This window comes from Neofelis nebulosa, chromosome 14, assembly GCF_028018385.1.
Source record: "Neofelis nebulosa isolate mNeoNeb1 chromosome 14, mNeoNeb1.pri, whole genome shotgun sequence".
Taxonomy (NCBI): domain Eukaryota; kingdom Metazoa; phylum Chordata; class Mammalia; order Carnivora; family Felidae; genus Neofelis; species Neofelis nebulosa.
In genome coordinates this window covers 74,412,705-74,429,160 of record NC_080795.1, presented here as the reverse complement: position 1 = coordinate 74,429,160, position 16,456 = coordinate 74,412,705, and the positions used below count along the sequence as shown (strand labels likewise).

The 16,456-nt window shown below is 53.0% G+C and overlaps 1 protein-coding gene across 1 annotated transcript in view; it reads right to left on the bottom strand.

Annotated features, from left to right (window-relative positions):
- TG (thyroglobulin) overlaps positions 1 to 16,225 on the bottom strand; it is a 253,848-nt gene extending 237,623 nt beyond the window's left edge. Inside the window, exons 1-8 of the mRNA XM_058699138.1 lie at positions 16,144 to 16,225; positions 15,008 to 15,116; positions 13,834 to 13,931; positions 12,568 to 12,771; positions 11,433 to 11,592; positions 3,566 to 3,672; positions 2,954 to 3,097; positions 2,331 to 2,516 (exon numbers count right to left, since the gene is read on the bottom strand). Coding sequence (XP_058555121.1) covers positions 2,331 to 2,516; positions 2,954 to 3,097; positions 3,566 to 3,672; positions 11,433 to 11,592; positions 12,568 to 12,771; positions 13,834 to 13,931; positions 15,008 to 15,116; positions 16,144 to 16,210 — 1,075 coding nt within the window. The 5' untranslated portion in view covers positions 16,211 to 16,225. The remainder of the gene's footprint in view (positions 1 to 2,330; positions 2,517 to 2,953; positions 3,098 to 3,565; positions 3,673 to 11,432; positions 11,593 to 12,567; positions 12,772 to 13,833; positions 13,932 to 15,007; positions 15,117 to 16,143) is intronic.
- Between the last annotated feature and the right edge of the window lie 231 nt (positions 16,226 to 16,456).

Genomic DNA, 16,456 nt, shown 5'->3' with positions numbered 1-16,456 from the left:
AACTCCATGCCTGGTCAGGTCATTCCATCTGAATATTCTAGTGGACAGTAATCACATTAAGAAAAAAGACCTTAAATTCAAATTCCAAGTGTCTCCGTCACACGGGTGGAATGAACTAGGCTCCACATTTCTCCATAAAGCCATAAATCTCAGCAGTCCTTCTCAACCACCCACCCACCCACCCACCGCCAACTTAATTCTTTTCCTTCGGTTCACGTGGATGCCAAAAAGGAAGTCAGCCAATTTCCCTCTGTCACCAGGCAACAGAGAAAGAACTGGAACTTGTGGTCGGAGAGAGAACACATACTGGCAACATCAGAACCCGTAACACATTCCTCAACCAGGCATGGCTTCCTTGAATGGAAGGTATTACCGGAAGGTATGGAAGAAATAAAGTTCACTGCCGTGCTTTTTCTGTTTCTACATGGAGAGTATATCCCTTCCATTCATTTGTTATGTAGTGTTACCAGGGCAAAAAGAAAAAATGCAGATCTCAGTTCCATGTGGCATTCGTTTCCACGGAAATAGGACTGATACGCCAGGGAGGAAAAAATAAAAATATATGATGCACACATTTGGTAGCATTCTGGTTTTAATTTGGAAAACCATAGTTCTTTGTGTCCACCTGGAAACTGGAGGGCACCATACTCTCTAGGTTTTAAGACAACGACAATGTAATCATAAATACCCTCAGGGCAGCGCTTGGAATTTTTCTTCGTCTAGATTCTCATGCTTAGCAGACTGAATACTACCAAACACCGAGCAGAGTACTCAAAATGCGAAGCTGGAGAAATCAATGACTTAACAGGAATTATCGAATGCACATGAATGCTCACCTGTGTCAAGGCTATAAAAAGACCTGCCCTCCTCCTTCACTGAGACCTTGCGGGATCCATCCAGCTCACCCAAGTGGGAAGCCTACAAGCGCTCCTGGATTTCTCCATCCCCCTCACCCCTAACTCCCTTCAGGGTCTCAGTGGTAAAATGGAATGGCCTCACTGGAGGGACTTGTGACATTTCTCAAGTCCACACCCTTCTCCCCAGACCACTGCTGCTACTTAATGTTGGTCCCTGTACTAGGTTGAATCGGGTCTCCTCAAAATGCACATCCTTCCTGGAAACCTCAGAACGTGACCTTATTCGGAAATAGGGTCATTGGAGACATAATTAGTTAAGGCGAGATCATACTAGGGTAGAGCGGGCTCTTAAGTTTATATTACCGGTGTCGTCGTAGGAAGAGGGGAAGAGACACAGCGGCAGACACAGAGGGAAGACAGCCATGTGACGACAGAGGCAGAATTTGGGGCCACGTTGCCACAAACTAAGGAATGCCAAAGACTGTCGGCAACTATCGCAAGCCAGGAAAAAGGCCAGGAAGGATTCTGCCCTGGAGCCTTCAGAGAGGGAACGTGAGCCTGGTGACACTTTGACTTTGGACTTCTAGGCTCCAGAACTATTGTTCTAAGCCCCTGAATTTGCACTCATTCATCACAGCGGCTCCAGGAAAGTAATATAGTCCCCTCATCTCTCTTCAGGACATTGCAATGACCTTCAAATTGGCCCCGTGGCCTGCAGTCTAACACTGATTTCAAGCTCTCCTTCAAAGTGCCCGGGTGGTCTTTCTTACACACAGAACCCACCATGGAACTCTTCAGCGTAAAACCCCTCAACGTCACCACCTGGCCTCCAGGAAGAAGTCCCCAAGCCTTTGCTTCGGTACGAAAGACCTCACCGTCTCATCCCCGCCATTTTCCCCCAGTCCTGTAGTGCAGAGCCCCACCCTGACCACACCCAGCAATTTATTTCTCTACTCTTCTTGAAGATTTGGTGCCCAGTACCAGAGCAATGCCTATCATTTAAGTCCTTATACTTCCCTGCTCTATAGATAGAGAACACCTCTTCTTACTTTCCTCCTTCAGAAAACATCGTTATCTTAGAAGACTCTAACCAAGCATCACCTCTTCCATGAAGCCTTCCTAAATGTCTCCTCTTCATACACTTTCACAAGCTCGAATTGACCCTACCCTGCTTTGCACTGCTTCTCTCGTGGCACAAGTAAACAAAATTCTGTTTTTCCTTCAACCTGTGAGGCCCCACAATATCCCCTGGGCTCGCTGAGGAAGAATAGACCACGTCTGACACAGGATGAGAAACACGTCGGAAGTTAATGGCGATAAGTGGGTTTTCCACCGTGGTGGGCTCGAAGGGCCTCTGGGTACGCTCAGGAGGCAGCGGAATTCACGGGTTCTGGAGCAGCTGGTCTGGAGAAAACAGTTAAAGTAATACGACCCGACGGAAGCAAAAGAGGAGGCTATCGAGAGGCAACCCACCACACGATGGGCGCTCCCCTTGCCGCCGAGTTCCATGGATCTCCTCTCCTTGGGCGTCCACACACCAGCACGGCCCTGCCCGCTGGCACTGCACCGCCTCGTAGTCCCCGCTCCGGCGGCAGCTGGGAACGTAGGGGTGACCAAAGCTGGTCGCTGTGAACCGCTCCATTTCGCATTTTGTGGGGCCTAGGGCAGAGCCACGCGGGAAAAGGAGAGGACAGCGTGTGAACAGCGCTGTGGTCTTTCCAGCACGCACTCTGTGTGCTTTCACAACGTTGTAAATCCTCAGGGCGCCTGGGTGGCTCGGCCGGTTAAGCAGCCGACTCTTGATTCCGGCTCAGGTCGTGAGTTTGAGCCCCGCGCCCGGCTCTGCGCTCACAGCGCGGAGCCTGCTTGAGATTCTCTCTCCCCCTCTCTCTCTGCCCCTCCCCTGCTTGTGCGCACGCTCGCTCTCTCTCTCTCTCTCAAAATAAAGAAATAAGCATTAAAAAAAAAAAAACCGCCCTGGTTTTAGATCCTTGCACCCACTTGGGCAAAACAGCCACAGAGACCACAGCAACTTTAAAACCCAGTGGTTTCTTCCAAGCAGAAACACGCACGTCTGCTGTCGGCTTATTACTTACATCGGAACCGGCCAGAGATGAGGAGCTGAACTGCTAGGAACCGTCTCTGCAATATCCGGTACAGGGTGGTTTCAGTGAAGGTGGAAGCAAGGTCCAGGCCAGCAAAGATGGTGTCATAAATTTCGTCAAGCAACAGCTCGAGACCTGAGCAAAGGCAGAAGCGTTTCAAGGGACGGGTTCGTTCCGAAAGGCAAGTCCTGACTCTGCTGTTCAAACAGACCTCAGGAGGCCCAGAGCCTTCCTGGGCATCGTAGGCATTGGGTTTGATCAAGGTTTTAATAGTGTCCAAAGTCAAGGCTGCCCTGTACGGTTGTGCAGGTTGTTCATGGCACAAAGGAGCACTGCTAAGAGGAAAGCCATCCTGTCCTCCACTCTCCAGGTTGGGAGCTGCATCTGCCCAGAGCGGGGCGCCTCTTTCCAGTGCACACAGAGGCTCCATATGGGCCAGCAGCTGTGTTCAAGGCACCGGAGATGGGCATTTGCAAAGTGTGCGGCTTAGCCGGGGAGCAGCCAGACATTGCTCTTTCTGCTTGGCAGGTGATGATGTTCAGGCTTTCGGGTTTGGGAGGTGCCTCTCACCCACCCCCCTCGGTTTGCCTGAGGTGCGCTTACCTGTCTCAGCCAGTTCCCGCCCTTGACTGTCAGCACAGTGACAATACCCAGACACTTCAGGGAACTTGTTCCGGAAGGCACTGAAGGTCACGAATGCATCTGGAAACCTAGGAGAGAAGGAGATGTCTGCTCCTTGCCTCATCAAATCCTCACGAGCGCCGCTCGCAGAAATAAATAAACGTGGCCTCATCTCATCTGGGGAGAAGGAATGTCTGCTTTTTTATCTCATGCCATTTGCTCTCTGTTTCTTGCAGGAAATGGGTTTCTTTTCTAAACCGGGTTTTCACCTGGCCCGAGCTCGGCTGGACAGATGAAAAACAAAGCTGTGCTCAGCTGTTACCTGCTCACTAGTCATTTCCCTCACATGTGGCATTTCACCAACTCACACCCACGCATGTGTCTCACAGGGTCAGGCAGAAAACAGGTAATGAACGGCGCATAACCGGAGCGTAATTTACTAGACTGTAACTCGAGGGACCAAAAGCCAAGATGGCTTTGCAGACATATGGTACATTGTGGATGATCTCATTGGGGGAGATCAAACAACTTCAGGGCCCTTTACGACTTTTCCAGGGCTCGAAAAGAAGCCAGATTCCACCCTAGGAAATTCTTAAGGACATTTCCCGCTCCATAGTTGAGAAAAACAACACAGAATCAATATGACGCCACTACAAGGGCTATGCGTGCCTCTCCATGCGTGCGGGGAGAGTGTGCCCAAGCCACGTCTGAGCCGGCAGTTTTCATAAGGAGCGAATTCGCTGGGTTCCCCATCCCGGAAGATGAAACTGAGGTGACATGAAACTTGATTAAAGAGTTCTTGCCGTGTGCGGTGATTAAGCAACCGGACAGGCGCTTTTCATTGTTATGCGACATTGAGAGATTCGTTTCCGTGCCCTGTGGGGTTGGCACACCTACCTATGTCTGGAAATATATCCCCAAACAACGAGTTCGCGAAAGCGGCAGCTCTCTGCACAAACAGATCCATTGCTGTGGGATCCGTTCCAGCAAAATACTGAAAACAAGCTCAGTGTCCAACGATAGGAAAAGGAAGAAGCAAATTATAGTAAATTTCCTAAATGGATGCACGCGTAACACTCCGTGAAGACGGCAGCTTGCAAAATGGTCTGTACGTCCACAACGACCTCAACGGAAATGAAGCAGCGTTGGAAGGCAACAGGCAACCCAGGAATCGCTCAGAGCCTGAAGCGGGGGCGTAGAAGGTACTAGCTAACTTGCATGGCAATGAATAGGCAACAAGCTTACAAGAGCACTGTAAGGTTATGGATTTTTTTTCTCCGTGCCATCGATCATTGTGTATCTATAAGCTAAATAAAAAGGGGTGATGTAGTAAGTGAATTATGCATAACAGAAACTAAGAACTCCCTTCACCCAGTCATCACGGATTAGAGGTATATAATAAAAACAAAAAATGAATTGAAACCTGAGATAATTCATTCTCTCTCTTTTTTTGACATTTATTTATTTTTGAAAGAGAGAGAGAGAGAGAGAAAGAGAGAGAGAGAGAGAGAGGGAGAGAGAGAGACGGAGTGCGAGCAGGGGAGGGGCAGAGAGCGAGGGAGAGACATAATCCAAAGCAATGTCCAGGCTCTGAGCTGGCAGCACAGAGCCCGACGCGGGGCTCGAACCCACCAACCGCGAGATCATGACCTGAGCCGAAGTCGGATGCTTAACCCACTGAGCCACCCAGGTGTCCCTGGGGTAATTCAATTCCAAGAGAGGTGGCAGTAGTATAATAATCACTTCCATTCATTGCACACTACCTTGTAAAAGACAACCTGCCAAACGTTTACTACATATTGACTTGTTTAACCCACTTAACACTCCTAAAAGGCAGGTGGACTTTTTTTGTACCCATTTTAGAGGTTAAGGAAGTAAAGTATGCTGGCCACCATCTTGAAATAGCGGCGGGAGATAGACTGTAAACCCAGGTCTTACGCCCCACGTGATGCCTCTGTCTGCCAGTGGTGTTCTTCACTGGGTGTTGGCTGCACCTGGTTCCCGTCGCACATTCTCAGAGGCACACGACTCTCTTGTGTTCGGACACTCTCCCCTGTGTGCCCCTTCCCAATAGCTAATAGATGTGGAACACACACGCGCCGGAGAACACAGGAATGGGCCACCTGGCTGGCCCCGGGTTCCGAACCCATAAACAACACGAGACACGGGAGGTTCCAGTCACTCTAGTCCCGCGTTCTACCAGTTCACCCCAAAGGCCCTCTTCAGCGTCATGTCCCGGGGCCGGTGCCAGCAGAAGGAATTCTGAGCCTTCTTCATCCCACTACTTTGGGGGCAGAGTCCTCCTCCCTCGGTTTCCGGCCTTAGAAGCTACCCACTTCCCGGACCTCCATGTGCGTTTTGCATGGACCTCACGGTCACTGTCCCCGCGTCTTGCATACTGGAGATCACTGTGGCTTTAGCTGGAGGGCGTCCTCCCAGGAAACCCCCCTGCACCATCGCCTGTAACCCCCCCTTGCCAATTCTGCGTGCACTGAAAAGAGTTCAGAGCTCCGGCCTTGGCCTAGCCACATGTGGTCACTGCCGTTAACCACTACGAATGAAAATGATAACGGGGGGAACGTACTGGACGACCCAACACTGCACCAAGCACCCTCTTCACTCCTTCTCAGTCCTCACGACAACACTTACAAAGCTGCACTTTGCAAACGAGAACGCTGGCCCTCGGAGTGGTGAACAGACTGGTTTAAGATCACCCAGCCCAGACCCGGGGGTGGGCGTCCACAGCTGGCGGGGAGGGGGGCTGCCTCTGAAACGGAGCCTGGTCCTCAGGGGACCCCGCCCCGCACCCAATGGGAAGTTCAAGCTCTGAATCTTCCTCGATCTCCTTAGTTCCCAAAGTCCGATTGGATACAATCTGATTTTCGTGGCTGATCTCTGAAACGGCACCACCGCCGTCAATTTTGGACTCTTCCCCCAGCGTAGCAGGTGACAGCGGGGAGGGTGGCTTCGTAGCTGCTTCCGCTATCGTCACTGGTGCTTTCTGGGCGGCCAGGACGGGAGGGCCTTGGCCATGCTTCCCACCTCCTGCTCGTCGGATTGCCAACCCTTCTCTGCCACCCCAGCAGAAGTCCGGCCACTAACACTGAACCCGAGGTCCACGGGAAAGGGAGAAAGGTTCCATCCTCACACGTGGACCAGCTAGGTTTGGAACCTGCTGTACGGCCAAAGAGGGCTCCAGAGGATGTGAGCCTTGAGTGGGATTGCAAAGCTAAGAACGATGAATTGACAGGGAGAGAATGGAGAACACGTCTACAAGGATCTTTAGCCCGTCTCCAACTTCAGAGTGGGGGCAGAGGACGACAGTGTGGGCGGAAGGATTAGCCGAGAGGCTGGTAGTCACCGGGGCAGCGGGGGGCACAGGTCTGGAGGAGAATGTCGGAACCCCAGCATCTCTGTCACGGACACACCGTTCCTGAACGTGCCCTGCCCACTCCCCTTCTGGGCACGGGCCTAAGGAAACTGACTGTCCTGTCTGTCTCTGTCCGGTCAAGTCACGGAGGACCCTACGGCACACGGCATCACCCCCTTTTACGAGGATCCGAAAAAGCTTTGCCCATCTTCAATAGAAGAAAAAATTGTGTTCTTCTGAAAAACAGGCTTCCTTTTATCTGGCAGAAACCAAATAACTTAGACTGTTTTCTCTTGCTCTGGTTCTAAGGCACCCAGACATAAGTAAGCAGCCGCTCATACCTGTGATAAGAACACTTTACAGAATGAACCGTATGTGCAACCTTTGCCTTGGCCCCTTCGTACGTTCTACCCTGATGTTGCCTTCCCTATGATTTCCTCTCTCTTCCTTTTCTCTCCTGTTCTGGGCGTGTCAGAAGAAAAGAGGAAGCGAAAATCAACGCAGAACGTGAAAACCAAAAAGGACCTATTTCACCTAGTGAAAAAGGATGTGCCCTTTCTGTTGAATAAAAAGGAACAGCTCACAATGATCGTAAGAAAGCGATCAAGGGAGAGAATTGTAGCGCGGGGGGGGGGAAGGGTGGTAGGCCTGGTGCCCTCACATGGTGGCCAGCCCAGAGTTGGAGAAATCACGGCTACGGTTCAGTGGAACACGAAACGTCAGGCCCTGGCAGGCGTCTGGTCCTGGTCGCATACAGAGCGGCCCCCGTGCCCTGGGCTCAGGTAGTGACACCACGGCTCAGTCAGATTCTCCATGCCACCCCCAGACAGGCCCTCCGGAAACCTAGCCATCCCTTAACAAATTAGCAATTAGTTTGGCTTTCCCCTGTGCCCAAAGAGTGCCCCTTGAAGTAGGAGCTGTGACCCGGCACGGATGTCTCCGACGGTCAGTCTACAAGGACTTCTCCACATATTCCGGTAACCATGACCCTTGGCGACGCATTAAGATGTATCTGATCCTTCTCCCTGGGTTATCTGACTAGCAGGGGTTACATCCTTGGTAAGACTGGTTGCTAAGAAAATTTGAGTTTGCTTAGTCACTAAAGACCGGGCCTAAGAACAAAAACAAATTAACTGAATTTTAGCTCAGACCACTAAGGCCTTGGCAATGGCATCGGCTTTTAAGACCTTCACGTACAAAGCGTTTCCCTAGTTAGTGGTTGGACGAGGGCAATACAAAAGGCAGGGAAGAGTCGGGACACCTACCAAAGCTTACTCACCACCACACATGGTTTTTCTAAGTCACCAGCCGAATAGGTGTAGTGAGCCGTGGCCTTCCGGAGGCAAAGGACCTCCTCAAATGCACAGACACTGCAGCCACGTTCAAGTACAGGTCGTCACCCAGCACGTCTAAGAACCCACAGCAGGTTGGCAGATGAGCCTCCCCACCCCCCCCAGGCTTCCAGCCTCCCCTCCAGGTCCCATGCCAGTAAGCCAACCAGTTCGTGTCACATCTCCGCTGGAATTTCCCGAAGAAACCCTCTCAGACTCAATATTCCACGATCCCACTTGTGACTTTCCTTTTCCAAACTCATCCTGCACCATCCGTCTAGAAGCCAGACTTTGGTTTGATTCTTCCTCCCTCTCACCCTCCACCTTCAATGAGTGCTGTGGATTCTATCCTGTGTAGGCTTCTCCCGCCGCCCTGTCTCCCCCACAGTCCCCCCCCCCCCTCACATGTTCTAATCCACACCTACATCGTCTCTCACCTGGACCAGTGCGGGAGCCTCTGGGCTCACAGAGCTCCCCCCACCAGCACCCACTTTGCTCTTCCCCAGCCAGTCCATTTTATCCTAAACTCAAGACATACCCAATCTCCATCCCCAGGCTCAAAATTCTTGACGCAATGTTGGGGACATACTAATGCTAGAAAAATTACTCCTTGCTTATCTGAAATTCAAATAGAACTGGCCGTCCTTTATTTTATCAGCAGCCTTAGGTACTAAGTCTAGACTCTCTACACGGCCTCTGTGGCTCCTACCATCATGCGCCATAGGGCGGCTGGGCCTGGCAACGCCCAGGTCAGCTTATCGAGAAATCCCTGAAACTGGCTGGGCTTCCAGTAACCGACCACCCAACCCTTCCCATGACCTTCCTAAGTCGGAATTCCCCCAGAGACATGCTTGCTTACATAAAGGAAAGGATCCCATTTCAGGAGTAAGTTTTTTTTGTTTGTCTGTCTGAAACAATGGATGCTTAGTCTTGAATTTTTGTATTTAACTCGACCGCCCTCTTGTGGAAGGAGCTATGAACCGTGCCTCAAGCTGGCACACAGGCTGATTATAAGCACAGACTGCAGGCCTACTGTGCAGGGAAAGAGAGTTGAATCAAGGTTGTGTGGGAGAGTGAACAGAGCCAAACAGCTCTAGAACCCACTAATTATGCTTCCCAGGGGGAGCTCCTTAGCCTCTGTGTTTCAGATTCCTCATCCGTATGCTAGAGAACGTTAACCGTCCAGTTATTTTTTGTAAATATTAAAGTAGGCAGAAGATTGTCCAACTGCCTGTATATAGTAAGCACTCAGTTGAACTTGAACTGAGCACACACTGGTTTGCATCCGTGAGTATCAGTAAATCAGGCTGTTTGGAAATTCTTATGTGCACACGGGAAGACCATTCTCTAAGCCTGGGAGGAAAAACACCCTAACCCACGTTTGCTAAAGCTGGGTGCTACATGAGCAATCATGATCATTGCATAATAATTCACAATTGTCTCAGTGGTTTCAAAGACGAGGCCCCATCAGATCCTCACCATGACCTAGGGAGCAGGTGCTGTCTCCTTATTTCAGGTGGAGACACTGAGGCACAGAGACGCAGAGAGGGTAAATGATCAGGTCACTTTGCCAAGCAGGCGGGCCCTGGCAGGTGATGCAGACGAAAGCAGGGAACAGGACACCTGGAGGGACCCAGAGCATTGGACCGTGTGTAATCAGTCCAAAAAGAACAGTTCAAGGCCAGCTTCTTGGTGTCACGGGAGGATTCAGGAACTCAGATTTTTATGTATTAGGTGAAACATACAAAATTGCTGATGTTCAACTATTTTTACCTCCACAAGCAGAGATTCCATGGAGTTAACTTGAAATGTTCCAGTTTTTAAAATAATGTGCAGTTCAAATAAGACTTCTCTATGGACAGTCCCTGTGCACAGGCCCCTAGCCTGTGACCCCTCCCAGCACAGCCCCTGGGGATCCTCTCTCTTGCAGAAGGAAAGAAACGGGCTGTTTTGGAAGCCAGCCACATCGAGGCTCAGGTTCTCTCGGAGAATTCCCATCAGTTTTCACAGCCTAATATGCTTACTGCTTTTATTTAGGACGTTTCAATCATGTCTGCAGGTCTGTGCCGTCCTCGTACGGTGATAAAGCAGCCATCTTGAATAACGAGAAACTATCCGATTATTTGGGCCAAGATCTATCCTGTATCTCCCTTTTTACGTTTGTTATTTAAATCCTTAAACTTATTTACAGGTCAGGGCGCCTGGGTGGCTCCCTCGGTTAAGCGTCCAACTTCGGCTCAGGTCAGGATCTCCCGGTTCGAGCCCCGTAGCGGGCTCTGCGCTGACAACTCGGAGCCTGGATCCTGCTTCAGATTCTGTGTCTCCCTCTCTCTCTGCCCCTCCCCCACTCACACTCGGTCTCTTTTTCTCTCTCTCTCTCTCAAAAATAAACATGAAAAAAATTCAAACTTATTTAACAGGTGCCTATATACACACCATTTACAAAACTGTATAAATACGGTCATACCCATGCTTGCCACAGTGACATCTTTCTTTTTTCCTTTTCTGCCAATTCCCTTCTCCCTCCTCCTGCTTCTCCGCAGCAACCTGACCCAGCCGATGGCCGTGGTAACCACCCCAGCGAGTGTGGATTCATACTGTCCTCTGTGCTCAGCCAGTCCTGGACAGACACTAGGGCTGTTGGGTCATCGTAAAGGCACATAAGAGGATGTTTGCTTACTTGTTTTCTAAAGGAAAAATCACACAAGCGCCTAGCACCTTTTACCATATTATCATAATACGTGCGGCAGCATCCCGTCCAAATCAACTGGTATAGTTCCAGTGCGTTCTGTGTAACGGCTGCATACGTGTTTCTGGGGGGTGCACATGTATGCAGCTCTCCACCCTGGGTTCCTCCGTCACTTTGTCCCCAGTTTTCCGCTACAGTGAAAAACAAGGCAGAAGACATCCCAGTACATATGTCTTCACCCTGGGGTCTTTTTATTTCCCTGGGCTGCCTGGGCGGGAGCGTCCACGTATTTCTAATTTGAACGGCTGTTGCCCACTTGCCTCCTTAAAAATACTGTCGTCTTTCAGAGGTCCCCAGCAGCCTGTGCATGTGACAGCCCGCGCGCGCATGAGCTTTGGCAGGGGACAGGAAGAGATGGCCCGGGGGTGGGCCTCCCCCCCAGAGGCCGGCTCCCCTTACCTGTTGTAGCTATGAACCAGGTCGAAAATCATCATGTCTGTGGTGTTGACAAACTTGCATTGGACCGGCAGGAAGCGCCCATCCGGAGAGCACTGAGGGGGTGACCTGTCTCCCACCCCGTGGAGGAGACGGCGGTTTCTTATCTCGCAGCTCCTGGGACCTACACATTTCAGAGGAAAAATTTTAAATTCTTAGGTATGAGGGGCGCCTGGGTGGCTCGGTCGGTTAAGCGTCCGATTTCGACTCAGGTCATGGTCTCACGGCTCCCAGGTTCGAGCCCTACATTGGGCTCTGTGCTGACAGCTCAGAGCCCGGAGCCTGCTTCGGATTCGGTGTCTCCCGCTCTCTCTGCCCCTCCTCCTCTCGTGCTACCCTGTCCCTGTCTTTCCCAAAAATAGATATTAAAAAATAAATAGGGGCGCCTGGGTGGCGCAGTCGGTTAAGTGTCCGACTTCAGCCAGGTCACGATCTCGCGGTCCGTGAGTTCGAGCCCCGCGTCAGGCTCTGGGCCGATGGCTCGGAGCCTGGAGTCTGTTTCCGATTCTGTGTCTCCCTCTCTCTCTGCCCCTCCCCCGTTCATGCTCTGTCTCTCTCTGTCCCAAAAATAAATTTAAAAAAAAGTTGAAAAAAAAAATTTGTTTTTTAAATAAATAAATGGGGGCGTCTGGGTGACTCAGTCGGTTGGGCGTCTGACTTCGGCTCAGGTCATGATCTCGCGTTCATGGGTTCGAGCCCCACGTCGGGCTCTGTGCCGACAGCTCAGAGTCTGGAGCCTGCTTCGGATTCGGTGTCTCCCTCTCTCTGCCCCTTCCCTGCTCACACTCTGTCTCTCTCTCTCTCTCACTCAAAAATAAAATAAAAACATTTTTAATAAATAAATAAATAAATGCATTCTTAGGGACAAGGAGGCACATTCACTTCTGCAGTCCGGACACGCACGTTCACGCCACACGCGTGACATCGATCCACCACGTGGAAACATGAGCAGGGTACAGCCTTCCTAAAATGCTCCCATTTTCTGTACTGAGGCCCAGGTCCTCTGCCTTTTGGCCGGGAGACCCGGCAAAGTCACGGTTACGTGTGGAAAGCTGGACGCGCTGGGCACGTGTGCAACGCTGGGGCCCCTGGCACTTACATCGCGTGGGCCTCCCCGGCTGGCGGGTCCCGTACACCTCCATCCCTTCTGCATCCACGCACCAGCACTGTCCCCGCCACGGGTCACACTGCACGGGCGCGTACTCCCCCGAATCCTGACACTGAGGGAGGTAGGATGTGGCCGTGCTGTTAACGTAGCCTCTCAGCAGGATCTGCTGCCTCTGCAGCTGGCAGAAAGACAGACCTGAGGGTGCACAGAGCAGGGTCAGAGCTTCGGGCTCCCTCCCTGGACACGGGGACGCATCCTTCCCACCCACAACAACCCAGGGATCCTCAGAGAAGGCAGCCGGCTCAGGCCCAGCGCTCCGACTGTCCAACTTTATCCCAGGATTTCTCCCAGCAGCCTGTGGGCCAAGTGAGGGGGTGGGGGGCTCCACGGTGCCCTGTCAACCAGACACCCCACAGCCCGGGCGCTGCAGAGGGGAGGGGTGAATGCACTGTGGGCTGGCTGCTGGCATCCCACGGCCCTGCCCACTCCTTCGCTGTGTGGGCCTGGGAGTCCCTGCAGCACCCCCGGCCTCCCTTCTCACCTCCAGGGTTGAGACACAACTGCCTTCCTCGGTGTCCGTGTGCATGTGGATTAGTGACCTTGACCATCACCACCCCCGCTGAATCCCTACTGTGTGCCCAGTGTTTTACACATGCTTTAAATCCGGTGAGGTGGAGCCTACGTTCCTGTCACAGACGAGGAACCCCAGCTCAGCGAGGGTAGGGGACCCGGCCAGGGTCATTCAGCCCGACAGCGCTGGGGAGCCAGCCTGCCCCCCCCCCCCCAACCCCCAAGCACGCAAGGCTGGCAGCAGACAACCAGCACCCAAAACGGAGCTTTCCTCCTTAAAGGAGACCTTTGGTTCCGGGCTCAATCACACATTTCAAGATGACCAGCTTGAAGTGAACTTTGTTTTAGGCTTAGCCCTGACATGCTTTATGGGGGCAGGGGCGGGGAGGGCTGCGTGCCTTCCACTGTTCACGATAATGATTATTTTAACAGTGAAGACTTCACCGAAGTCTCAAGTTTGAGACGCACCTGATGTGAGAAACACCAGGTGTATATGGCTTAATCCCGCTTCCAGGGGCCCCCAGTGTCCCCTGAGCTCAGTAGCTGACCGACTGTCTCACTGGATTCTCACTGCAGCCCTGCAGGAAGTAGGGCCTTGGGTGCGGGACCCCCAGCCTAACTGGAAGAGGAACATCCAGCAGCCAGAGGGAGACCCCCGTTCCCTCGGACGGCCCCTCACGCACTTACAGGCCACCGGCCGCCCGGGCTGCCTGCTTCCAGGCACCTCCTTGCCATCGGCGCCCACGCACCAGCAGGAGCCGCCGTCACCCTCGCACTGGACTGTCCTGCGGGCGGGAGAGAGACACCACGCGCAGACAGAGTTACTGGGCCCCAAAGCCACAACCCGGCTTCCCTTCCTTCTCCCTTTCCCTTCTGTCAAGTTTCAATTCAATTAAATTAGGGAGAAACTGGGGCACCTGGCCTAGCTCAGTCGGTCAAGGGTCCCGCTTCGGCTCCGGTCACGATGTTACGGCGACATAAAGAGGGCTGGCAAAGGTGAGCCTTCCCGCGCCTCCTGTGCCCCTCCACCCTTCCCAGAGGCCCAAGCAGGGAGCGGAGCAGAGGGTCTCTGTGCTCTTGCGAGGGGGGAAGAGTGCTGAGAACGCACAGGAAATGAAGGGAGGTGGGGATGCTTCCTGGGGGAGGGGGGTTCCCACAACACAGTCCACAGACTCCCCGAGTCCAGTGTGACCACAATAGCAGGGAAAGTGAACATCCAAGCCCGCATGAAGGATCCCCGTGCATTCTGTGGGAGGGGAGGGGGGGACTGCTCAGATTACCACTCCACTCTACAGGGACAGGGTCCTGGATGCGAGTTCAAGTTAGGGCAGCCCAAATCCCCTTCCAGAGAGGAGCTCTGGCTCACTCCGACCCCCCCCCCCCCCACCTTTCATTACAGCAAATGGGCTGGGGCACCTGGGTGGCTCAGCCGGTTGAGCATCCGACTTCAGCTCAGGTCATGATCTCTGAGCTTGTGGGTTCGAGCCCCGCATCAGGCTCCGTGCGGGCAGCTCAGAGCCTGGAGCCTGCTTCGGATTCTGCGTCTCCCTCTCGCTCTGCCCCTACTTCCCCTCTCTCTCAAAAATAAATAAACATTTAAAAAAATTAAAAAAAAAAAAAAAAGGAAATGGGCTGAACGTTTGGGCAGGAAAAGAAGAGAAGTTCTTGGCCCTGGCTGGGTCATATTATCCAGTCCATTAGCCTGGGGGAACTGAACCTAGAGGCGGGGCCCACCCACCTGACAGTGGCCACCTGTCACGTTTCGGGGGGGGGGGGGAGGAGGGGGGCTGGTGAGGGCTCAGTGCAGGGCCTTAAGGTCTCTTGGGGGCCCCAGGAGTGCACAGGGCTGGGGCAGCCTTACTGGTAGCTGCCGTCTTGTGTGCACTGAGGAACATAGTCTGCTCGCTTCAGAAACGCCCTCTCCCTCTGCAGCTCGCAGGGACGTAGAGGCTGGGCGTCCACTTGGTATTCTGGGAAAAGGGAAGCAGCTCATCAAGGAGGGGTGTGGATGGGATTCCAGTAGCAAAGATGGGGGGGGGGTCCCTGCAGCACAGGTGCTCTCCTGGCGTCATCAGCACTAATTACGTTCTGACTCGCAATGTTGTTTCCAAGTTCGCGATTCACACGCTTCCAAGTACGACTTTAGCTCATTTAACCCTCAGCCTCCCCTGGGCTGGTGATACCTGCAGCTTCCCCACGTGGCACTAACACTGTGAAAGCCACCTGCTCGAGGTCACACAGCTGTAAAGAGAAGGGTTCAAAGCCAACCCTCAGACACCGCGTTCCCCCGAGCCACGGCGTCCGAGCGCCAGAAAGATGGTGTTCTTGAATTTATCAAGCGGTTCCCTGTGGGCAGAGCCTCTCCCGGCCCAGGTCAGGAATGCAAACTAATCAGCAACCCCCATGGGTCAGGCGTCCTTTGAGAACGCCTGTGACATGCAGGCACGCACTTGGAGATCACGACCGCGTCGGGAGGTTAGTGTCCCTGTCTTCCTTTTGCAAAGAGAGAAGGGAAGCTGACACTTATCCAAAGTCCCACAGCAAGTGGCCAACCTCTGCTCACTATTTCACCGCCTCTAGTTCGCTGCACAGGTGGATGTGGTTTTTGGTTTGCTGTGGTTTTTCTTCACTACCTGCCGATGACTTCTCAAACGCCTCACGTGGATGACCTCGGCCCGAGACCGCCAAGGGAATAAAACCAGGTATCAACGCCAAAACTCACTAACAGGATCGGGTGGGCTGAGCTCAAATTGAATTGGGAAGATCTGATTTCCCACCTCCGCTCCCACCAGTCGCTGGCTCCGTGCCCTCAAGGTAACTTAGTCCGACTCTCAAAACCACTGTCTCTTCATTGGAAAACCGTCCGCAGGACACGTGGGGACTAAACGAGATCACAAATGTTCCCAGGCGCAGGGGCAGAGCCTGGCTGGCGTCGGGGCTGTGACCCCAGAGCTCCCTCCAGACCCTCTGCTCCGTGGCCTTGAACCCGCAACTCACCAAAGATGTTGGCCGACACCAAGCAGGCTGAGCCCAGCAGACTGAGGACCCACGGGGCCAGGACCATTTCTGTGGGCCCGTCCGGGGACGAAGGCGAACAAGCCACTGCCCGCCCTAGGCTCCGGCCAGGGAGCCTTTATAGAGCCCCTCTGGCACCGCCACCCCCACCCCCACGGGCACTCAGGGAAGCTGTGTTTTCTCTGCCTGTCACAAGGGGTTCCTCCACCTGCGTCTGCTCCCTCCGAGGACACTCGTGTGGCCAGTGGGGGACGCGAATCTCGTTGAGGCTCTGCGAAGCAGAACCTAGTGGGGT